General features: G+C 36.9%; 1 protein-coding gene across 3 annotated transcripts in view; it reads left to right on the plus strand.

Annotated features, from left to right (window-relative positions):
- Positions 1-2,237: 2,237 nt before the first annotated feature.
- Positions 2,238-25,933, plus strand: part of LOC115977060 (nuclear pore complex protein NUP205) — a 42,793-nt gene continuing 19,097 nt past the window's right edge. Inside the window, exons 1-15 of one of the 3 annotated variants that reach the window (XM_031098696.1) lie at positions 2,238-2,618; positions 2,788-2,883; positions 3,213-3,287; positions 3,403-3,507; positions 3,602-3,712; positions 13,479-13,638; positions 15,573-15,658; positions 16,272-16,394; positions 16,484-16,711; positions 20,225-20,314; positions 21,362-21,523; positions 22,272-22,388; positions 22,497-22,703; positions 24,894-24,995; positions 25,138-25,269. In XM_031098696.1, the coding sequence (XP_030954556.1) occupies positions 2,478-2,618; positions 2,788-2,883; positions 3,213-3,287; positions 3,403-3,507; positions 3,602-3,712; positions 13,479-13,638; positions 15,573-15,658; positions 16,272-16,394; positions 16,484-16,711; positions 20,225-20,314; positions 21,362-21,523; positions 22,272-22,388; positions 22,497-22,703; positions 24,894-24,995; positions 25,138-25,269 (1,935 nt within the window). In that variant the 5' untranslated portion in view covers positions 2,238-2,477. The remainder of the gene's footprint in view (positions 2,619-2,787; positions 2,884-3,212; positions 3,288-3,402; positions 3,508-3,601; positions 3,713-13,478; positions 13,639-15,572; positions 15,659-16,271; positions 16,395-16,483; positions 16,712-20,224; positions 20,315-21,361; positions 21,524-22,271; positions 22,389-22,496; positions 22,704-24,893; positions 24,996-25,137; positions 25,270-25,933) is intronic. The other 2 variants (XM_031098697.1, XM_031098698.1) reach the window with 2 other exon arrangements.

Genomic DNA, 25,933 nt, shown 5'->3' on the forward strand with positions numbered 1-25,933 from the left:
ACCCTCCAATATTGGTTAAAGCTGCCTCTCAAATATTTGAAAATACACTATATTGCTTGCTAGTGATCTTTGTTAGGATTCGTGAGAAACTAGCCCGACTATTCCAACTGCATCAACAATGTTTAGCCATGACATGCATTACACTTTTAGAAAGGGGGTAAATAATTAATTGGTTATGCAAATTGTATCCTCTAAGTTTGATTAAAATTCATTTCAATCCTTTAACTTTACTTTCATTTAATTGAATCCTCTAAGTTTCAAATTTATTCAATTACGGTCTTTTGTCCAATTCCATTAAAATTTGTCATAAAGTATGCAATTAACTAATAAAAAAATTTGAAAAAAAAAATTCTCACATAAAAAATCTTTGAAGTATTTTTATTAACAAAATTGAACAAAAGACCTAAATTAAATAAATTTGAAACTTAAAGGATTTAATTGAATAAAAGTAAAGTTAGAAGACTGAAATTAATTTCAGTCAAACTTAGAGGGTGTAATTTACATTTTACTTTACTCTACTCTACTCTCCTCCACTCCCTCTCCTCAATCCAAGTGGGCCCTAAACTCTACTTTCAGATGTTGTGAGGGGCCATCTTGTAGATAGGGAACAACTCTAGTATAAGAGTTGTAATCTTCACTTAGTTCAATACCATATATGCAACTTAATATATAATATATAGAAATATAATAAATATTTTTTTAATATATTATTTTATTTTTTCTTTTGAAATAGTTTTCAAAAATTTATTTTTCGTCTCATTTATCTTATTAAATATTTCTTTCAACTCATCCTTGGAGTAAGGTTTGAATGGGTTACAAATTTGTATTAGCATGCTAAATTAACAACTACTAGAAGTCATTTTACCTAAAACTCTTAGGGGTGTTCACCAAACTGCAAAAACTGCACAAACCATAAAAATTACACCAAAATTGCTTGCAAAATGGCATCATTGTATCGCACTGTAAGTAACAGTACACCACACTGCATGGTGCAGTGCAATTTGTGGTTTTATAATAAGAAAACTGTACTGCATTGCACCCTCACTATATATTAATATATTTTTTAATATTAAATATATTATTAATAGTTTAATAACCGAAGTTTAAAAAAAAAAAAAATTTAATAACCCTAACAAGTGTTGATTAGGAAAGATATCCCAAAATAAAGAAAAATTAGCTCAATAGTTTAAAACTTGACCCAAAACAAAAGGAAAAATCAATTTTGGGCTGGGTAGGATAAATCCAAAATTTGAAAAATATACCGACTTCAAACTGCATTATAGATGCTACACCGCATATGTGATCGCAAAAATGAAGTGCGGTGCGATTATGGTTTTGGCTAAACTCTAAACCGCACCGCACCACACCGCACAAGTGAATGCAAAAATGAAGTGCGGTGCTATTATGATTTTGGCTAAATTGCATCACAAAACGTGGTGCTAAAAATAGCCCAAAATCGCACCACGAACACCCCTAAAAACACCCATCAAAAAATGAAAATGCCGATGAGCATTTGGTAAGGTTTGGTAATTTTCCAGATAGAGTATTAATTCCATAGCATTAATAACTGAATGTACCCTTCCATCATGATGGTTGTTCCTAAGAGAATCATAAGTCTAGATCCATAACATATTTTACTATTTTTATTTTTATAATTACTAAGTTATAAGTGTGTATTTTTTTTTAGAGAGTTTCAATCTATAACATCTGCTTCATGTGAAAGTGATGTTGTACTAATCACAATCTTACACCTCATATGTGAAAAAGCTGTGAAATTTATAGTGTTTATAACTTTAATTGTTGTAAGAGAATTACCTCCACCATCATTCGTGATCTTGCTTGCCCATAGACTTTCAAATTGTACAAGCTTGCATATATTTAAACTTATTTATTTATGAAAGTAGAAATTTTGAAAGGCAAATTAGACTTTTATATCCTAAATTATTATCTCGATTACACCTGACCCTTTAAACTAATGAAATGCTTAACTCCATATAATTTGTTTTGTGATTAATTTTGACAGAATTTGGTCTTTCAATGATAAACTCCATCAAACTTAAAACTAAAATAGATATTCAAGAAAACATTGAAACAAAATTATAATTTTTGGTCGCGATGATAATTTAGAATAAGAAAATGTAATTTGCCCAAATTTAAACTTGATAGGACGAGATGAACAAGCGCCTTGCAAGCGCTCATTAAACATAATATAAACTCACACCTTTATATTTTGAGAAAAACATTTTCATTTTTCACTAATTTGAAATTTCTCAGGGCTTATGTAGGGTTTACTGAAACTCTCTCACTGTCTCTCTCTCGCAATTTTCTCGTCTTCAACCTATTTCCCGCCCTTTCGCCCCCCCAAAATTTCCATTCTGCACAATTCCAATACACTTCTCCACACTTGTCTCTTTCTCTCTCCTAGGGTTTCGACCTTTTCTCACACTACTACTACTACTACTACCACCACCACCACCATGGTCACGCCGAAGCAACTCCTATCCACAATCGAATCGGCCCTCCTCGGCCCTTCGCCTCCGACTCCCGCTCAGCGCATCGAGCTCATGCACGCCATTCGCAACTCCGTCTCCTCCCTCCAATCCCTCCTCTCATTCCCGGTAACCCTTTCAGCATAATTGAATTTGGTTATTTTGCCATTTCTGCCTTTCTTTACTGTTACTCTGATTCTTTGTGAAAATTGAAATGTAATCGCAGCTTATTTAGTTACTGGTGTTGCTCTTCTGATTCATTATTTGGTTGTTGTTAATTTTTTTGTTGAAATGTAAGCCTCCGAAACCCTCGGACCGGGCACAAGTGCAGTTAAGGGAAGTTAGGCTTCCGGATTCGCCGCCCATTTCGCTCGATGATCAGGATGTCCGTATTGTAAGTTTGTCTCCTACTCAGTTCCATTGTGAAAATGTAGGGAAGGAAAAATTACCTCTGGATTTTGGTGCGATTTTCGTGTTCAGTACATGTTTTAGCGAGAATACTTGTAGTATGACCGATTAATGAATTGTTTTATTTTCCTATATTCATGGAAGTTTTGATTAGCAGTTTCAATCGTTTATGCATTGTACCAGTTATGAACTTTTATATTTTTTATGGAAGGAGTAATGATTATGGTCCTACAATGCAGTTTTTTTATTTTATTTTTAAAATTTTTTTTATCACATAATTTCTGTATTTATTTTTGATATTGTGATGGATTACAGGCTCTGAAATTGAGTGATGATCTTCATCTCAATGAAATAGATTGTGTACGTTTGCTTGTTTCAGCGAATCAAGAGGTGAATTTGGGCTTTCATTTTTTTGTATAAACTTTTCATTTTTGGCACTACTGTCTCATATCTGTTTTATTGCTTGATTTTTCTTGATAAGTTTTATATTGTTTTTTGTTTCTAGTGGAGTTTAATGGGACGAGACCCATCGGAGATTTTACGCCTTGCAGCAGGACTTTATTATACTGAGAGAAGAGATCTTATAACAGCCCTCTATACGCTATTTAGGGTATGTGTTTGCCTTGTCCATCCCATTCTCTTAGCGCCTTTGGTTGTAAGTTGGCCTTTGTTCTTTCTAATGAATTCTTTAACTGTTGCTGCAGGCTGTTGTGCTGGATCAGGGTCTTGACACTGATATAGTATCAGATGTTCAGAAATATCTAGAAGATCTTATCAATTCTGGGCTCAGACAGCGCTTAATTTCTCTTATAAAGGTTTGAACCTTAACAATGTTTTCTTTCACATCATGCCTACTCAAATGTGTAGTTATGCCTTTCAATGCAAGCATGTTCCCTTAGTTCCGCCCATTTCCCATTCTCTTAGTTCAGTCAATTGAAATAAGATTTAATGATCAGAGCATAATTCTTGTAATTCCAGAGAGATGTTGATTATGCTTTTTGGCAGTTAATTTAATCTGACCTGTTTTCTTGATTTTCTTACGGACTTGTTCCAATGACTTTTTTGATAAATAACGTAAGAATATTATTAATAATAAAAATATTGCCAAACCGAGTACATTGGGGATGTACTATGGGGGCACAAGTCAAGAAACAAAAGAACAATGGTCAAGAAACAAAGAAAAGGAAGAACAAGAAAAATGAGAAAAAACCACACTCCATTCAAAGAGAGTGTGTAGGAAAAAAGACTTAAGCTCCAATAAAGAGCGTTCACAACCCTCAAAACTTCTATCATTCCTTTCACGCCAAATGCACCAAATCAAGCAATGAGGCACCATTCTCCAAACATCAATATGGCGATGTCGCACAAATTTTCCTTGCCAAACCTCAAACAACTCAAGAACAGTATGAGGCATAACCCATTGAATACCAAACAAGCAGAAAACCATGGACCACAACTCCCAAGCTATGGAGCAATGAAGTAGAAGATGATCCACTGACTCCCCACTTCTCTTACATATATAGCACCAGTCAAGCACCATCACTCGTCTTTTACGAAGGTTATCTGTTGTTAAGATCTTACTCAAGGAAGCAGACCAAGAAAAGAACGCCACCCTTGGGGGAACCTTTGATTGCCATATCATTCTCCATGGAAAAGAAACAAAAGTAGGAGGGTAGAATGAGTTATAATAACCTCTAACCTCAAAACCTCTATTCCTTGCAGGTTTCCAACAAACCTTATCAGGACCAAACCCCCGCACCGTCGAAGAATAGACCAATTCCATAAACCGGTCAAAGGCTTCTTCTTCCCAATCTTGTGGTGGATGACGAAATTGCACATTCCAGTGAAACCTCCCAGCAGACCAACCCATAACTTCAGCCACCGAGGAATCCTTTGACCTACTAAGACGATAAAGCTCTGGAAATGCCTCTTGGAGAGTTCCATCCCCACACCACACATGTTTCCAAAATTTCACTCTAGTACCATCCCCCATATCATAAACAAGGAATTTAGAGAAGTTCAACCAGCCACTTCTAATGTATCTCCACAGGCTGACTCCATAAGGATTTGTCACCTTTTTCATACACCAACCACCCCAAATATTCCCATATTTTGCCTCTATAACCCTCCTCCATAAAGCATCAGTCTCCATGCCATACCTCCACAACTATTTACCTAGCAAGGCAGAATTAAAGTTCCCCAACCGTCGTATACCCAACCCCCCCACTTGCAAAGGCCTACAAACCTTGGCCCAATTAACTAAATGTATTTTAGGTTCACTACCAATCCCATTCCACAGAAAGTCTCTTTGTAATTTCTCCATACGCTTTGCCACCTTCCCTGGTAAAGGAAGAAGGGAAAGAAAGTATGTAGGTAAAGACAAGAGTGAGCTTTTAATGAGAGTCACCTTACCCCCTTTAGATAAATACATTCTCTTCCAACCTGCTAATCTCCTCTCCATTCTCTCTAGGATAGGATTCCAAACAGATACATCCTTAAATTTGGCACCTAAAGGAAGACCCAAATATTTCAAGGGCAAAGAAGACTGCCCACACCCCAACAGGCTCACCAAATCCTCCAAATTGTGTACCCCACCAACAGGAACCAGCTCAGACTTCTCCAAATTAATATGAAGCCCTGAGACCTCCTCAAATTTAGCAAGTATCGCCCTCAAATTAGCAATTTGAGAAGGTTTAGCATCACAAAAAATCAGAGTGTCATCTGCAAATAAAAGGTGAGACACCATCACTGATGAACCAGCTGTACTACCCACAGAAAAACTTGAGAATTGCCCAGCGGAGGCAGCCACATCCAACATACGGCTTAGTGCCTTTATCACAATATCAAACAACAACGGAGATAAAGGATCCTCTTGCCGAAGCCCTCTAGAGCTACCAAAGAAATCAGATGGGCTACCAGTGATCAGAATAGAAAACTTTATAGTTGAAATGCAATACCATATCTATTTTCTCAATTTCTCAGAGAAACCACAACGCTGTAGCATATACATTAAAAATTCCCAGCACACATGATCATATGCCTTTTCCACATCCAATTTACATAACACACCTGGAACTCCTGACTTCAATCTACTATCAATACATTCAGAAGCAATCAGGACGGAATCCAAAATCTGTTTACCCTTCACAAAAGCATTTTGTGAATCCGAAATAAGCCCATGCACCACCCTACGAAGGCGATTAGCCAACACCTTAGAGATAATCTTATAAATCCCGCCAACTAAGCTAATGGGCCGAAAGTCCTTGACCTCCACAGCATCCACTTTCTTAGGAATAAGGGCAAGGAAGGAGGCATTAAGACTCTTCTCAAACACCGCCTGAATATGGAAGTTGTGGAACACAGCCATAATTTCTGTTTTCAAAACGCCCCAACAAGACTGGAAGAATGCCATTGAAAAGCCATCTGGACCAGGTGCCTTGTCACCATTGAAACCATTAATCACCTCAATTACCTCTTCTTCCTCAAAAGGCCTATCTAGCCAACTTGCATCTTCCACCGAGATACTAGCGAACTCCACATCATCTAATATAGGTCTATTAGCCACATTCTCCAAATAAAGCTACTTATAAAATTGAGAGATATAGTCTGCTATGGCAGCCGGGTCCGAAGACAATACCCCATCCACCATAAGCCTCTCAATAGAATTAACCCTCCTATGAGAGTTAGCTATGCGATGAAAAAATTTAGTGTTTCTGTCACCTTCCTTAACACAAAGAATTCTAGATTTTTGCCTCCAACTTATTTCTTCCAACAGAGTAGCTTGTTCTAACTCATCACGCATTCTACCCATTTCTACCCTTTCCTCTACTGATAAACCCCGACTCTCCTCCATATTCTCAAAAACACTTAGGTCCTTCCACAATTTTTTAATCCGAACTTCAACATGACCAAACACCTCCACATTCCATCTTTTCAAATCATTTTTTAAGAGCTTCAATTTATTGGCCAGAATGAAACTCGGTGCACCATGAACCTGATAGGAATCCCACCAAGACCGAACCCTATCCACAAAACCTTCATCCTTGAGCCACATATTCTCAAATCTAAACGGCATACTCCCTCTCTGGAAGGATCCACCCTCAAGGACAATTGGAAAATGATTCGAGCACAACCTAGACATCTGTCTTTGAGAAACTGTTGGAAACCTATCCTCCCAATTTGCAGAAAACAAGAATCTATCCAGCCTAGCCTTCGAGACAACTTCTCTAGAATTTGACCAAGTAAAAGAACCCCCTTGCAGTGGCAAGTCAATGAGACCCTGTTCCGAAATAAAATTGGAGAACTCCCGCATAGCAGTAGTGAAAGAATTAGACCCCAATCGTTCGGAAGGGAACCTAAACACATTGAAGTCCCCACCCACACACCATGGGACACTCCACTAGCTATTCAAGCCACAAAGTTCCTCCCATAAAAACCTCCTGTCTCTGTGTAAATTAGGACCGTAAACACCAGAAAACGCCCAAACAAACTGATCTGACACATTTGTAAACTTACAAGAAACCGAAAATCTCCCCACTGCTTCCTCCATTTTATTCACAACTCGAGTGTCCCACATCACTAACACCCCACCAGAAGCTCCACAAGAACCTAAATAAGACCAATCAACATGTTGTCCACCCTGCAAGTTACGAATCACCGCTCTATTAATCAACCCCATTTTGGTTTCTTGAAGACAAACCACATCTGGCCCCCACTTTCTAATCAAGTTTCTAACCCTGAGCCTTTTATCCTGCTTATTCAACCCTCTTACATTCCAAGAAATAATCTTCACATTCATTGATAAGACACTAGAGCCCGCTCAGAACTTACACTCCTTGCTTTATTTGGATCATTCTCAACCTTCAAAGATGTCAACAGATTTTTCAACTCCCATTGCCCTTTCTGGCCTGACTTGACCAACTTTGTTTGATCACCCACCTCGCGTTTCTTTTTATCTTTCTTTTTGGCCTCAATGGCTAATAACAAACCAGTAATCTGCTCCTCAAAACCTTCCAATGAAGTGCCCATAGATTTCTTGAAAGCCTTTATCCTATTGGTTACCCACTGTGATAATTGGCAACTATCCACACTCTCCTTACACCCAATCTCTTGCACTTGACTAGACTCCAACTCTGTCGGACCTTCCGTGGCCAAAGGTAACACAACTAATGGCTCATCACCATCCTCACACAACTTCAGCGTTTCACCAACTTCCCATAACTCACTCTCTGACCCAAGAAAATACTCTACTAGCCCCGCACACTCATCTGCCCAACTAACCCTCTGCCCTTCATAAGTACAAGAGTCATTACCTGGTACACAATCTCCCTCCAAACTTGAGCTGACTGACATACTATCTGGAGAACGATACAGAGACAATGGGAGCACTAGTTGCCTGCTATCACGTAATTGTAAAATCCAGTCTCTGGAATTACCCCAAGACTTATCTAAGTCTCCCACCAAATCCTTTATAGTTGGGCCAGGTAATTGAGCTCCCTCAAAAACAAAATTACCCGGACCTTCCAAACCCACAAAATCCTCCTCCCCAACCACTGATGCCTCTGGAATATCCAAAGAAACTTTCGCCGGTACTATCGGATTCGTTGCCGGTTCCGATATCATGTCCGATGGCCCAACTGGAACTAGTTCCGACCCACCCAGCTCTTTGATCGGCGACGTCAGAACGTGGAAGGCTTGAGCCACCACCGCTGGTCCAGTCGACACAGTGGGTGCCTGAGCTAGAGGGATCATGATGTCCTCTTCTCCCTTGCCCGCCACTTCCGTCATTGCTAAGGATGGATTCATGGCCACCGATACCCACAACGGCGTCGCATGTTGCTTTGATACGGTGGGTGTGGTCCTTGAGCTCTCAACTTCCTTCGTGGCACTCCTACCTGAGCTCGGCATACTTAATCCAGTCTGATATGAAGCCTCCAGAGCCTTAAGTCTAGAAGTTGAACTCTCGCCAGCCTCAAAAGATAGTGGGCTTGACAGACCCAGGCCCAAAGTGAGTTCTTTTTTGCCCAACAAGGCTTGGGCATTCTGTTTGGCTGAGCCCAGACCCACACTAATATTATGGGGAGTCTTACTCACCCATTTTCCAGCCTGTTTAACACCTTTAACACCATCCCAAGATACCCACCTCTTTCCAAATTCATTCACATTCACAGTCAAACCTCTCCCTAGCCAACGTCCCTTCCTCTTATCACGTAACTTTCCAAACTCAAACATATTTGAATTCAAATTGGGCTTCAAGGAAATATTGCATTTATTACCTTCCGGGATTTTCTCCTCAAAATTATTCTTACCGTTAATACCATCTTTCCATCCCTCACCACCACCCACGGCTGACTGGGAACAACTACCAGCCTGAGTTCCAGAAACTGCTACCTGTGTGCAAGAATAATCACTTGGAAACTCCACCAAATTCATCACAGTACCAGCCTGAACTTTTTCTTTGCTGAGGGGCTGCTGAACCTGCTTCAACCTTGCCTGTACTGGAACTTTGACAGCCTCCACATAAGACTTGGCAGGTTGATATTTTGGGATTTGCTTAAACCTGAACGGTACAAATTTCGATCCACCCAACGCATATTGAGAAGGTTCCAGTAGCCTTCTTAATTCAATCCCAAAGGTTCTCCATCCTTGTTGTAATTTTCCGGCAGGAATAATAATAGTTCGCCGCAGCCCACCTACCTTAAGCTCTGTCACTGATAAGTACTGCCCATACGAGTTGAACCCCCGCTGCATCGTGTAAGCAATATCCCCTTCCCTGAATGTAAAGAATTGTTTAGGACTAACCCCACTCACGGTGTGTTCCAGATTCCGCATTGTCCAAAGAGCTGCACTCTTGCCCATAAACACCGATTGCATGTAGTATTTACCCCGTTCAAGAATCTTAAGGGAGAAAAAATTCCCACCTTCCTCAATCACCAACTGGAACAGCTTAGCTTCAATAAAGAAACTACGAAATCCCCCCATACTATTCCTAGGAAATAAAACTAAAACAGGATTTGTGGCTAATTCGAGGTAGCTGGGCCTCCCTTCAACTCAGAGAGAGAGAAAGTATTGGTGGAATGGAAAGTTTGTTCCAATGACTTATATTATAAGATATAATTCCTTTTACTTTGACTACTAACCTTGTGTATATGAGAAATGTACTACTTACCAATTTATGTGTGTACAACCTTTTATTAATTTATTTTGATAATCAAGCAGAGATTTTATTATCAAAGAAAACACAGTACAAAAATCAGAGAGTACAGAACCTCAGGGAGGAACACCCAAAACAAGAACCAGAAATAAGGCTCCCTAAGCAATCTCCCTGTAGCAACTCAAAAAAAATGAAAAGAACAGAAGAATCACAGATTTCTCAGAGAGAAGATAAATATTAGTTTTATTGTTCTTCTACTGCAGCCAGGGTCCTTGTTGCTTGGTTCCAGAGGTTGTGTACCCTAGGAATTGTACTGGATTTTTTTTTTTTTTTTTTGGGGGGGGGGGTGGGGGTGTGTGAGAATTCGTAATGCCTTCTAGATTACAACCTAGTTGGGTTAACTTAATGTTATCTAGGAGACCCCGTCCAACTAGAGACTAATTGATGTAGGAGTCTAATGCCTTACAAGGGTGACGATGATGTGGCATGAGAGGCTGACCTAGCACATGGCCATCCAAGCCAAAGGGTCCATTAAACATGGGCCATATTTGTTATCCATATGTACCAAGTTTGTTGTAGTACTTGAAAATTGGAGGGAAAATTAGATAGAGGCACATGCACATGCACATGCTAGATTTAATAATGCTCATGGCTTCTACTTCTAAAAAATTCCTAAATCAAAATATTTGTGCTACTCTATGTTCCACCAATAAAAACTTGCCTCATGTTTCCTTATTTAATTAAATCCTCCCATTATACCATTTTTTTTTTTTTTTAGTTTCCCAAAATAAATTAATAAACCAAACACACCACCACCACCAACCTTGGTTAGCGCTAGCCACCGCTGCGCTTGACGTCACTGGCCAAGGCAACCACCGTCGCACTTGACATCACTGGTCACGGCAACCAACATTGCCAGATCTACACCACCTCTGGACATCCAAGCAAATCCCACCACCACTCTCAATCCCACCAACCACCATCACTCCACCACCAAAAAAACTCAATAAATTTGGAACCACCATCACACAGAGGTTGTTTGCAAATGATATTATGAATTCTGTTTTTTATTAATTATAATCTCCCTTTATTGGAGCAATTTTAGTCATTTAAATGGCTTAACAGCCACTTGCGAAAGTTATGTTCAAAGAATTGACCTCCTCAAGCAAATTGGTCTTGAACTAAGTAAATGGGTTTCCTCAAGCAAACTTGAACAAACTTGCTTGAATGTGTGTCAATCTATTTAAACCCAACTAATGAATTATTAACCATCTCGTAGAAGGTAAAAGAAACCAATAATTGATGGTGGTTTTGGATTTGTTGGGTTTTTTTTGGTGGAGTGATGGTGATTGGTGGCATTTGCTTGTATGTCCGGCAGTGTAGATAGGGCGAAAGTGGTTGCCGTGATCAGTGACATCAAGGGCGGCAGTGGTTGGCGCCGGCCAAGGTTGATGGTGATGGTTTGTTTGGTTTCTTAATTTATTTTGGGTAATTAAATTAAGAAAAGGTACAATGGGAGGATTTAATTAAATAAGGAAACTTGTGGCAAGTATTTATTGGTGGAACATAGAGCAGTAGAGGGAAAGTTGGACATAAGATTTTGATTCTTCTGAAATGTAACATGTGCACTTGTCATTATCTATGTTTTCTTTCAATTTTCAAATACTACAATCAAGGTAGTCAAATGCAAAAGGCGACCTTAAGGTGCCAAGGCCTTGTATCGCCTGAGACGTAAGGCGACAAAAAGGCACTAGCCTGAGTAAAGCGAGGCGCCAAATTCTTAATATATTTATTACACATATAGAACTTAAATTATATGTACCTAGTGTATCAAAATATTATAATAATTTTTTTTTTTCAATGTGTTGCATGAATAAATTAGGTCTATCAAATTATTTCAAAATAGGATTACCATGGTTTAGGCTCTATTAGTTATTCTAACAAATAGGTTTTACAACAAGCTTCTATATAACAATAAGTTTTACAACAAATTTCTATAAATTAATTTAACTAATTATACGTTTTATAACATGCCTTTTTAAATCAATAATCTAATAATAGGTTTCACAACAAACTTTTGTGGAAAAAAAAAAAAAAAACCTTGAAGAATCTTTTGATCAGTTCATGGACATTGTTTACTCTTCGAAAGTGTGGGGGGTTGGCCCTGATAAGGTTTGTTGGAAGCTAACTAGGAGTAGAGGGTTTTAGGTTAGTAGTTTTTATCTCTCCTTCTACCCTCCTTTCCTTTCGTTCCCTTGGAGGTTGGTGTGGCACTCAAGGTTCCCCCAAGGGTGGCTTTCTTCTCATGGTCAGCTTCTTGAGGTAAGATTCTTACAACTGATAGCCTTTGCAAAAGGCGTTTTGTTGTTCTTGATTGGTGTTACATGTGTAAGAGGTGTGGAGAGTCGGTGGATCATCTTCTCCTTCATTGTCCTTTAGCCTGGGAGTTGTGGTCATTGGTGTTTTGTTTGTTTGGGCTGCATTGGGTTATGCCACTTAAGGTTATTGAGTTGTTTGAATCTTGGCAAGGTAAATTTGGGCGGCATCGCAATATAGATTTTTGGAGACTTGTGCCGCATTGCTTGATGTGGTGTATTTGGAGGGAAAGAAATGCTCGCTGTTTTGAGGGATGTGAACGGTCCTTGCTAGGGACTAAGTCTTTTTTCCTACACACTCCTTGGTTGGAGTGTGGCTTTGTTGCATTTTTCTTGTTTCTCTTCCTCTTTTACTTGATCATTGTAATTTGGGTTCTTGATTTTCGCCCCCAAAGTACATCCCCAATGTACTCGGGTTGGTTTTTTTTTATTAATAAAATTTTTAGTTATCTATCAAAAAAAAAAAAAAAAAAAAAACCTTGGGGCTCTTGCCTTTGCGCCTTTTTCATGGCTTAAGGCAGTCGCATTGCTCGCATAGGCTCTGAAGGCGAGTGCCTCACTAAAGGCCCCTCTCCTTAGAGCCTTTAAGGCGCCTTAGTGGTGCCTTGCTTTGCCCGAGCGCCTAGGCAAGCTTCTGGCTTGCATTTGACTACAGTGCTATAATAAACTTGGCACATTTGGATTTAGCAACAATAACCATATGGTACATGTGAAATGAACTCTTATGCTTGATTGGCCTTGTGCCATGTCACTCTATCGTGCCTTGTCATTATTATCCTTGTATACATTAGATTGTCCTGCAACTTAGATAGATATTGGGTTCAATAACAAAATCTTAAATCTGAATTTGGTTTGAATTGGTTGGATACTCCGGTTCTGATATTAAAAATCAAGTCAGCTTAGACTCTCTCTTAATTAAGGAAGTTTAAGCATATCCACTCATTGATTACCATATCTTTGATGTTCACCAAGGAAAACTTCTGTTGGATCCTACTTTTTGTGTAGCCACTTTCGTTAATGTTTTGAGCATAATTTATGTGTTTTTAATTACAGGAGCTGAATCGGGAAGAACCAGCAGGTTTGGGTGGGCCCCACTGTGAGCGCTATGTTCTTGATTCTAGAGGTGCTCTTGTTGAGCGGCAAGCAGTGGTTTGTAGGGAAAGACTCATACTTGGCCATTGCCTTGTCCTTTCTGTTCTGGTTGTGCGGACAAGTAAGATTCAAACAAATTTCAAGTTGAATGCACTATTTTATTACTTGCAAGTTGAACATTTATAATTATAAGTGACCTACACAAGTGTTGCAGTCACAACATGGGTTTCTGATGGCAATTAACAGACATCTTGAGACAAAGTTGGTTAACTTATATTTTATATACCTATTAAAATATTGAAAAAAGAAAAATAAAAGAGGTTATGTATTTGTAACTTTATGCGACTCCGTTTACCCCATGTGTTGGGGAAAGCAAATAATAAATAAGACTAAGGTACACTTTTGGCCCTTAAAATGGGTTGTTTTGATTTTGGCCCTTTACATTTCAAAATTTTGATTCTGGCCCTCCATGTTTGATTCCATTTTCATACTACCCTTGTCGTCCATTTTCATTAGTAATTTGACCATCCATAATATTATTTTTTTGCCTATAACAATGAAATTCCTAGATTCCATACATTTTAAAGCTAGTATTTCATGAAATAGTTAAACATGAAGCGAATTGAATGGTTAGATTACTAACGAAAATGGATGGTAGGGTCAATATGAAAATGAAATCAAACATGAAGCTCTAAAATTAAAACAACCCCAAACTTTAAGGGCCAAAAGTGTACTTTAGTCAAAAAATAAAATCTTTGAAATGCAGTTTGTTTGGTTTGTTTGATTCTTAAAGTTAGCGCTTGAAGTTTTACCCCACAAGTTTTGTCATGAGCTTGCGATTGGCATCTTATCATTCATGATGTAGCCTCTATGAATGGCAATTATGGCAATCTAGCTCTCCATATTCCAATATTCTCATGATTTGTGCTGGCTACCAGTAGAAAAAACATTAAGATAAAATAATTGGAAGATATTAACCATGCTCCTTCTCGAGGGTTATCTGTCACATTAAGATAAAATATGAAGAATTTGGTCTTAGAATTCTTTAGAATGTAAAAAAAGTTCTTATACAGAAATCTTCTGATTTCCATCTTGTGGTATTTGAAATTCTACAAATTTAGAGGTACTTAGAAAACCTCCATCTAGCATGGCCTTTGTGAAGTTAACTGTTGTTTGATTGCGTGGGATTTAACTTGTTGAATAGAGTTGTAGGTATACCTCAATTAAGTGTGCAACTGGGTCCGCATATATCCATAGTTTCTGACTCACTGTAACCATAGTATGTTTGGGTTGGAATTTCCTTATTTTAGCTAGGTTTGACAGTGAGTTGAGAGGCGAGTATTGATTCTTTGAGCTTGACTGCGCTCAGTAGTTCAGCTTGGTTAAGTTGATTTAGTTGTAGCTGAAACTTAATGATCAGGAAAAGTTCCTGAGCCATGCAAGTATTGTTCGATTTTTATGTTGTACTATCAATGCCTAGCAGAAGGATAAGAGATTGATTGAATATATCTTATTAAAAAAAAAAGATTGATTGAATATTTGCATCAGAATATAAGTCCACTTTTGTGAGAATAAGCAATGGCCATGAAGCTGGAGATATGGCATAATGAGGCCAAATCTATACTATTTTAAGTGTACGAACATGTGTGATAGATTTCAAGCTAGGTCTTGTGTTTTGGTCCTGGAACCTAGGTTCTTTAGTAGATGTTGACATTGCAATGCCCTAATTTTAAAAACTAAATATGACAATTCAGTGTCAATCCCTGTTGGCATATCTAGAAAAAGTTTGTATTTTGCATAATTTTTCTTGCTGTCTTTTTTTTTTTTTTTTTTTCATTAATGAGTTTCTGTTCTTACTGATCATAAAAAAAGCTTATTTCCTAAACACATCTACATTTTAGAGCCCATGTTGAATTTGTTTAAATAAATATATTTTGTTTCTTTGTCCAGTAAAAGCCAAATAAGGGTAATCCAAATGTGATGCAATCAATTGTTTGTACTTTTCTCTTAGAAGAGTATTCATATTGCTAGTGCTGTATCATGTCTTGTTTGCAGGCCCAAAGGATGTAAAAGATATTTTTTCCACTTTAAAAGATAGTGCTGTTGAACTTAGTCAGAGTAACACCACCTTAAAACATCAGGTATGTGTTTATATTCTTATGGACTGAAGGTTTTTTAGCTTATTGCATTTAGGGTTGGGTTTGAAAATTATTGAGTGTTTGACACTTAAGACACACATGGAGTCATGGATAAGAATCCAGTTAGGGCTGAATTGGATGGCTTGAGAAGTTTGAGCTAGTGGAATTGTGGGAAGATTGATAAAGAAAATATGGTATTCGTCGTTGCCATCTAGCAGGAAAGTACAGAGATCCCATTATAGGTGGAGGTTTTTCTTGATGGTGGCGGTAGTCTTTGATTTCTAAATGGGCAATGCTGTTTAGACTTTGGAGAATGTTTGTTGTGCTCCCTTGGATAAAATCTTCATTGGCAACATGGCAGATTTTATGCCTTTGATTGTTTTGAATTGTTTTAGCTGTAAACTGGAGAGAATTACCCCCACCCCCCAAAACAAAAAAAAAAAGAAAAAAAGAAAAAAATTTCTCCTCAACACAAACTCATTGTATGTATTATTCATGAATTTATTTTACTTATCAAAAAATATATATATTCATGAATGTAATTTGATTTACATGTTCTCACGCATTTATATACTTTTACTGTTTTATCACATAATACTATTTGTTGTTGATGCAGATTACGTTTAGCCTTCTTTTTTCTCTTGTCATCGCTTTCGTATCAGATGCTCTGAGTGCAGCACCCGATAAAACATCCGTTCTCTCCAGTGATGCATCTTTTAGGCATGAATTCCATGAAATTGTAAGATGAGAAATCTTGGTGGTTTGTTTTTTACTCGATCTCTATTTTTGCAATGATTCAGAAATTACTCATGATCATGCATGGTTTAGGTGATGGCTGTTGGAAATGATTTAAATGTTGAGGGCTTTGTTGACGGAGTAAGGCTTGCTTGGGCCGTACACTTGATGTTAATCTTAGACGTGATTGCTGCAAGGGAGTCTGTTTCAAATGCTTCATCAAATGATTTAGGTTACCTACATTCGTGCTTGGAAGTTCTTTTCTCAAACAATGTCTTCCAGTCATTATTGGAAAAAGTTCTTCGAACTGCGGCTTACCAGGTTTATTTGTAATGTTACTTTTTTCCTTGCTAAATTTTTACAAATTTGACATTTTCTTAAATGTGGTACTGGTAATATTAAGGCTCTATGTTTCAGAGTTAGTTGTGTTTTCCGAATGAAAACATTTTCAAGGAAAACTGCTTGTTTTTTGGTGTTTGATTGTGTTCCTAAAAATGCTCTAAAAAACATTTTCCAACATTTGACTCATACAAAAATCACAAATTTTCCTATATTATTTTATATGAATATTAAATAACAACTTTAATTCACCACTATAAGATATTAATACAGAACTACTAAAATCAACCTAAAAAATAAGAAGAATCAAAATAAAATAGCTATATTATTTTATATGAATATAAAATAACAACTTTAACTCACCACTATAAAATATTAATACAGAACTACTAAAATCAACCTAAAAAATAAGAAGAATCAAAATAAAATAGCTATATTATTTTATATGAATATAAAATAACAACTTTAACTCACCACTATAAAATATTAATACAGAACTACTAAAATCAACCTAAAAAAATAAGAACAATCAAAATAAAATAGCTCAAAGTTATTCTTATAAATTATTGAAAATTTTACTTATAAGCACAATCAAAATAAGAGTGTGGCAACAAAAAGCAAAATACAAAACAAAAAAATTTAATAAAAGTATCAACTAAACAATAATTATCCATTGCCCATCCAATCTATTAATTTTGGGTAGGATCTAACTTGCCCATGTGCTCGATACACATTAATATGCACTTAAAAAGTTGTTTTTGTCTGACTTTTAAAAGTTTGGGGCTGATTCTTGAAGTTTTGGGAGGTATTTTCGTCATTTCAATGGGTTGGGGGTATATTTATCATTTTGGTAGTTTTAGGGATTATTAAGTCTTGTTGGTGGTTTTGGAGGTTTCAAGGTTAGTTTGGTCATTTCAAAGGTTTCCCGGGGGTGGGGGTATTTTTGTCATTTTTGAGGTTCTGAGGATGTCTCAATTATTTTGAAGGTTTCGAGGGACATTTTTGAGGTTTTTAAGGTATTTTGGTCATTTAAGAGATCCAGCTGTATTTTATCACTGTAGAGGTTTTTGTGGTATTTTGGAGAGGGAGAGAGACGGCAAGGTTTTGTTCCTCAAGGCTTAAAACATTTTTACTCTCCTTTGATGAGCATCAAAAGGATGAGCATCAAAAGGATTAACATCAAGCTCTTATCTCTTGGCACTGGTGATGGATGAGCTCACTAAGTGCATGCTTGGCATCCTGTTAAACCATACTTTTTCAAAATACAACATTTATACCATTTTTAAAAATTGAAGAATAAGCTGTATCATATCAATTGGACATTGGGGTAATGGAGCTGTTTGGAGTACAGTTACTTTGCGTCTATTGTGGATGGTTTGAAGGTTTAGAGAGGCCTTCTACGGAGCTGAAGCTAGTGTTTTACTGTTTTTGTGTGTTCTATGTGAGTGGATGGCTGTGTTGTCCACCTTCTCCTCTCCCTCTTTGCTTTACTTTCACTAATAGTTGTTCTATGGCTTGATTGTTTCTTTCTCTCTTAGCATATTCCTTGTATTCTGGGTTTCAACAATAAATATTATTATTCATTAAAAAAAGACACTAAATTGATCTAAGAAGAAGTCTCTTGGCTATGCTTTTTGCAGATTTAGTTTTAGTGGATGAAATTAAAGGTGGGTATTAAATTAAAAAATTATCGAGACACTCTAGAATCTAAAGGTTCATGTCCCAACTAAGGTATCTTTTTTTACTTGGACTTCTGTGATGGGTAAGATTCTTACATTGAATAACTTACACTGTCGAAGGGTTATCATGATTGATTGGTGTTACATGTGCAAGAACAATAGGGAGAGTGTGGATCATTTGTTGCTTCATTGTAAGTTTGCTAAGGAGTTGTGGTCTTTTGTATTCTGTTTGGGGGTGGGTGGCATTTGGTGGGCTGTTTCATAATGCCTTATGTGGACCATTTGGAAGGAGCGTAATAAGAGAGCTTTCGAAGACTAAGGAGCACAACAGAGCTGAAGTCTATTTTTAGGGGGTCCTGCTTGAATGGATGGCTGTTCTTCCAGGCCATTTTCTCTCTTCTTATTTATATTTTACTGATCGTTGTAAAGTAGCTTGAGAATGTCCTGTAGAACACTGCTTGTGTATTGCTAGGCATCCCTTGTTTGATACATAATAGACTTTTATTTACTTATACAAAAAAAAAAAAGAGTAGGACTGAGATAGAGATATATGGAATGTAAGTTTAGTAAAAAAAGAAACAGAGATGAAGGGGCCGTAACTTGTAAGGCTGATATTGAAGAGATACAAAGACCAGAGAGAGAGAGAGACAGCTTTCAATATCTTTTTTTTTTTTTTTTGGATAAGTAATGAATATTTATTGAGAACCAAGAAAAGCCTTATGTTCATGATGATGAACACAGAGGGAAAGAATTACAAAAGTCTCAAACGGTAAATCTAAGGGAAACTTGAAAATCTAAAATTGAAATACATTGTGTAAAACCCCAAATCCAGGACCAATCAAAGTGAGTACGAGCAAAAAGCACTTTCAATTGATCTGATGAGCTTTACCTGTCTTCAAAGGTACGACTATTCCTCTCCTTCCAAGCAAGCTACATCAAACAAGCTGGCACCATTTTCTATATATCTGAACCAAACTTACCAAGCTAGTTTCTCAAGCTGGCACATTCCCCGGCAAAACCCTTTGAATCCCAAACATTTGAAGTGCAACTCCCCAAAAAGATGGAGAGATTGAAGAGGATGTGAATCATAGGATAAGAACAAGGTGTAAGTATGAAGTGGAGAAATGCATGAGGAGCATTGTGTGATCGTAGGATAATTATTTTATAAGACTACTATAAAACAAGTTATGCACTATACCTATCCAAAAAAGAAAAAAAGAAAAAGATGACAAGCTATGCTCTATGGTACTAGATGTTGGACTGTTAAGCACCAACATATTCATAAAATGAGTGTAGCTGAAATGAAAATGTAAATATATGGAAAGATAAGATTCATAATGATGAACTTTTATTAAAGACATGGGTGGCCTCTATTGATGAAAAGAGTCATTTGGGATGGTTTGGTCATGTTTAGGGTAGAGTGATTAATGCACCGGTTCTTATGCAGCATTTCTTTGGGGGTTACTGTTTGATCTGGTTTCATGTTATCTCATAGTTCCCATTATATAGTTGGTCAAAGTTTACAATCATTGTAGCATGCATAGAATGAAATGTAGCAGGTTTATATCTTTTTACCTATCAAAAAAATAATCTGGTTTCATGTCTTTACTTTGTTCTGATGTTGCACACATTAATAACTCGTATATTTCCCCTTCCAGAAAATTGATTGTTATGTTATTTCATGTCCAGATTGCTGTAACATTTTAATTTAACTTGATCTGAATAAGTAATCAATTTTAAGATTGTACCTTTGTAATTTGTCTCTCATTGGCATGTCATTAAGTCTGCTGTGTTGTTTGCTTTGTAATTTATACAGAATGATGACGAGGATATGATATATGTGTACAATGGTTATCTGCACAAGCTAATTACCTGCTTCTTGTCTCAGCCACCTGCCAGAGACAAGGTCAGTTTGATATCTATATATTTATACACACACACACACATATATATATATATATATAATATGTGTATGTATTCTTTTCTCTCTTAAATATATGGCATTATGATAGAGTGAAAATTGATTGGTTGACATGTCATTTCTCTACCAAATGATGATTTCAGTGACTAATTTGCCTTCTATATATGTCAGTTCATCTGAATAGTGTAATAGAGTCTATAGAGATTGCAACTTTAGTATGTCAAACTATTGCGGATTCAAATAGCTTGTGGATGATGATGACGATGACAATGACCAGATCTTTATTGCATGATTGGCTTTATATCTTTTGATGGCTCCTACCATTATTATTAGATTCCATGAAGCAGGGTTTTGAGTTGTGCTTGAACAGCAGGTGTTTAGACAATGAAGAACCTATTTTATACATTGGTTTGAAATAGAGAATTGTGAGCTTGGAATAATGTTTTTAATTTTTGTTGTTTACTTGTTTCTTTAATAAGAATTTGTGTGTATGCAGAAAAAAGCTTAAAGAGGTGTATGAATCGCATAATTTTTTTTTACTGGAAACAGATTAATTTCCATTTCCGGGGAATTGGTGAGACTGGTGGGCAAGCATTATAACTAATTCTTTCGGGACAGCTTGTAGGTTTTGTTGCTTTTGGTCGTGGATTTCTTTTCTTTTAGTGGTGGGGGTTGCGGTAAATTCCTTTTGAACTTGAGATGATAATCGTTTGCAAATTGCTTTCTGGCACTTTTCTCTATCTATTTTAGTGGCTGATAGACTTGAATAATTTTAGCTGGGTTTCCTTTGGAATAGAATAATCTTAGGGGGGTTTAAAAAGATTTAGTCTTTTGCACAAAATAGACCTAAACAAGGGACCTAAGCTGTCTTGGTTCAAAATTAACTTGTTGCTGCATCACTCTTTCTTACTTTTGTGCATATTTAACTCTCTTCCTTATAACATGTATTTGATTCCCTAGTTATCATTGGTCTTTCTCTGGCTTCAAGCATGTGTTCTTTCTGTACTTACGGTTCTGTATACTTTTTCACAGGTGAAAGAATCAAAAGAGAAAGCCATGAGCGTGCTTAGTCATTACCGGATGGCTAGCTCACATGATTTTTCACATGATGGCAACTTGAATTCTCAACAAGCCATTGAAACTGGCTCTTTAACATTTGTCTCCCTCCTAGAGTTTGTGAGCCAAATTTATCAGGTTAGTTTGAACTAAATTAAATCACTTTGAATCTTCCAAAATAATTGCTTGTTTAATACACCAAAGTAAATTATATAAATGTGAAATGAATCTCAAAAATCCCAAGTGACATGTTCTAATTGGAAATTGTGGGATCTAGTTAGCTTAATTGGTAAAGTCTCTAGTTGTCAAATAAGAGAATCATCATGGAGCGGATGCCATAAGTTGAAATTCTATTGTATCTATATTTAAAAAAAGGGTTCTAATTGGAAATTAAACATTTATAGTTATCTTCTGTGTGTAGGCAAATATTATTCTGAAAAGGCTGTCTAGATTGAATTTTCTGTGTAGGTAAATCTGTTTTTTTTTTTTTTTTTTTTTCCAAATCATATAGATGAATAATGTACTCCCTCTGCTTCATTCTGTTCTAGTTTATAGCTTTTTGGGATATTCCAAAATTTTTGTACACTTTCTAGAAAGAGTGTGCACTGTTTTTGACTTTACTAATTTACCCTTGAATTCAAAAACAACCATAGTTCATAGACATGAAAAAGAAAGGGTAATTTGGGAAATAGTTCTATTTGAAAGTAAAATCATTAAATGTATTGTCCCCTTAAAAATTTGGAGTTATGAAGGACCAACAAACTGGGATGAAGTGTGTGATTTCATTTTTTGCCCACCTTTGCTAAAAATAAGAATGATTTACTTTTTTCTATGAATTTTTCTGTAGTATAGCTTCTTATGCTTTTGTTAATTATATTATTATCAGAAGGAACCAGAGCTCTTGTCTGGCAATGATGTTCTGTGGACATTTGTAAATTTTGCTGGAGAGGATCATACAAATTTTCAAACACTTGTGGGTTTCTTGAATATGCTGAGTACCTTGGTATGTGAAATGAATTTCTTTATTCTTCATAATCCTGTAATCGGAGAATTTTCTATATTCATTATGGTATATCTGTTTTGATTATTCATGTTCTGATGTTACCTCTAGGCTTGTAGTCAAGAAGGAGCTTCAAAGGTTTTTGAGTTACTTCAGGGGAAGGCATTCCGGTCTGTTGGGTGGAGCACTTTGTTTGATTGCTTATCAATCTATGATGAGAAGTTTAAACAGTCCATTCAAACTGCTGGTGCAATGCTACCAGAGTTCCCTGAGGGGGATGCAAAAGCACTAGTTGCATACCTGAATGTTCTTCAAAAGGTTCTTGCTTGTTCGATATTACGATTTTATCAGCCTTTTGATTTTTTTGCATTTCTTTGGATGTTTCTTTAAAAGATGTTCCAAAATTTCCAAGCAATCTAACTCTGTAAAGCCATCTTGTGACTAAACTTGGTTTTCTCTACATGAGAATTGGCGTTAGAGGTTTGGTGATAAATTCCACTTGAGATGGTTTGGCCATGTTTAGAGGAGAGAAATTAATGCACTGGTAAGGAGTGAGTTGACTCTATCTAAGAGAAGAATATAGAATATAACTTTAGATAAAATAGAATGGAGGAAAAGATACATGTGGCTGACTCTATCTAATCTGTTGAGGATTCATAAATGACCCCAAAAATTTGGAATTAAGGCTGCTTGTTGTTGTGGGGGCTCAATTCCATGTTCTTGTGTTTTTCTTACTACTTTTGCAGATAGTACTTGTTCTAATTCACTTCTTTTCCTTAATTTTTGGACTTTTGGAAAACTTATGTGTTGATGCATTGAAGCTTTTTAATTGCTTGTTTGTGTTTTTATAAAATAATTTTCCATCCACATAAGGTGCGTGATTGCCTCCATTTTGGTGATTTCCTTAGACATTTTACACAACTCTATAAATTGCGATGTATTGTCTAACATTATGTATATTTTTTAATACATCGATAGTTATTTGTATGGGGATTTGACTCCTGGATGTCTTTGTAAACACCAAGAGGTGTCACTTGAGCTACGTAGCACTTGGGAGCATTATGCATATTTATAATCATTAGTTTTTAAGAGAGAAATTACACTTTACCTCCCTAAACTATGATCCCTTTTACACTTACCCCTAAACTATAAGAATGCACACTTACTCCCCTAAACTATAACCCATTTTACACTTACTTACTCCCTTAAACTATGAGAATGCACACTTTGGCTCCCTAGACTATAAAACCCCTTTTATACTTACCTCTCTAAACTATGACCCCTTTTACACTTACCTTTTAGACTATGAGAATGCACACTTTCCTAAACTATTACCCATGGGATGGAGTGCAAAGTGTTACATGAGTTATAGTTTAGAGGGGTAAGTGTTACTTGAGTAATAGTTTAGGGAGATAAGTGTACACTCTCATAGTTTAGAGGGGCAACTGTTATGTGGGTAATAGATTAGGTCTTTTTCTTCTTCTTTTTGTTTCTTTCTCTGTACTCTTTGCCCTACCTTATGTTTTCATGGGGTAGTTTCTTGAATATACATCTCTCTTATTTATCAAAAAAAAAAAATAGATTAGGGGGGTAAAGTGTGCTTTCCCATAGTTTAGGGGGTAAGTGTAAAAGGGGTATAGTTTAGAGGGTAAAATGTAATTTTCCCTTTATGTGGACAGTAGCTCATGGTCAGATTCTAATTTTGGATAACCTTATGCTCTGTGGTTGCCCTTTGTCGAATTGTTGTTGTATGTGTTGTTGTAATGAGGAATATGTGGATCAACTGTTATTTTTTTGTCCGATAGCTCATTCTTTGTGGACACATATGCTTAGGTTGTTTGGGATCGATTAGGTCATGCCAGGTTTAGTTGTGGACTTATTATTTTGTTGGTATCATTGGCTTGGGAAGCATAGTTTTGATATTTGGAATTTGGTTCTAGGCTATTTAATGTGGACTATTTGGACTGAACGGAATCAGTGTTCTTTTGAGGATAATGGGAAATCTGTGGTTCAGTTATTAGATTTATGCCAACGGACCCTCTTTGATTGCTCTCGTTGTTGGGGTCTCTCAAATTGTTCTACTCTTATGGATTTTCTTTTGTCTATTAGAATAGCTTAGTGGCTGTTTGTGTCTTTTTGTTTCTTATTACTCTTTGTTCACTACCATGAACTCTTTGTATTTTTCTTGCTATTCCTTTTTCAATAATATTTTCTTCTTACTTATCAAAAAAAAAAAAAAAATTGTAATTTTCCCTTTTGAAGAAAAGCACCCAGACCCTGCAAAAGCAGGAGCATTGTACATTGGGTATGGGCTTTTTAGTTGTTGAGAAAAGCAGTGGAATGGGTAAATGAATCTGAAATATAAGCTGACGAGGTTCTTAAAAATGTTTTACAATATGTTAGGTTCTCAAATGTTAGCTTGTTGGTTAATGAGTCATTACCTTTATCTTCTCCCTTCCAATAGAAAGGAATAACTGCATTTTGATGCTGACATGGCATGTGATACAGGTTATGGAGAATGGGAACCCCATCGAAAGGAAGAATTGGTTTCCTGATATTGAACCATTATTCAAGCTGCTTAGTTATGAAAATGTGCCTCCGTATCTGAAGGTTGACATCTGTAGTTTTATATTGCTTTGGTGAAGAGTATCATGGTATAACATTTGCAGCTTCTTGTCTCTGTTGGAGGATAGAAGCTGCAAGTGAAATTCTTTTCACTGTTTTTGACCCAGAATATCACATGCTATTACAGGGTGCTTTGCGGAATGCAATAGCTACTTTTGTTCGTGTCTCTCCTGTTCTAAAGGATACGATTTGGAGCTATCTTGAGCAGTATGATCTACCAGTGGTGGTTGGGAAGAGTGCACAGCCGATGTCAGCACAGGTTAGTATGTTTGAATGGTGTCCATTCTTTGAGTTTTATATAGCTAATTGATGAACCACCCAGTTTTTCACATTATCAAAGGTGCAATAATTACTTACCCTCCATAAAGTCTGTAACAAGCATAGAGTGGCTAAGGAAGGCAATGGGATGTTTGGTATTCAGTCCTATTATGGGGTGTTGAGAGGTCCAAGGGAGATTTCTTTTCCTTGGAGAGGGATTTGGTGTGCTAAAGCACTGAAGAGGGTAGCTTTGTTTGTGTGGATTGCAACCTGGGGAAGATTCTGATGAATGACAACCTTGGAAAAAGGGGTATCATGTTAGTGCATTGGTGCTGTATGTGTAGGCATAGTGGGGAGTCAGGGGACCATGTCTTACTGCATTTTGATTTTGCTAATGCACTTTGGGGCTATGTCTTTGGTCTCTTTGGAGTTAACTAGGTGATGCCAAGTAGAGTAACAGATCTTCTAGTGGGTTGGTGGAACTGGTTTGGGAAACGCTCCTCTGTTGTGTTTGATATGGCTCTTGTGGTGGGAGCAAAACTTCCGTATGTTTGAAAATTTGGAAGCGTTGGGAATGAAGCTGAAGCTTTCATTTCTTAGATTACTCTGAGGGCGACAGTCATGGGTCTCAATGACAGTGTACCCCAACAGGATTTACCGATCCA

Source organism: Quercus lobata, chromosome 2, assembly GCF_001633185.2.
Source record: "Quercus lobata isolate SW786 chromosome 2, ValleyOak3.0 Primary Assembly, whole genome shotgun sequence".
Taxonomy (NCBI): Eukaryota; Viridiplantae; Streptophyta; class Magnoliopsida; order Fagales; family Fagaceae; genus Quercus; species Quercus lobata.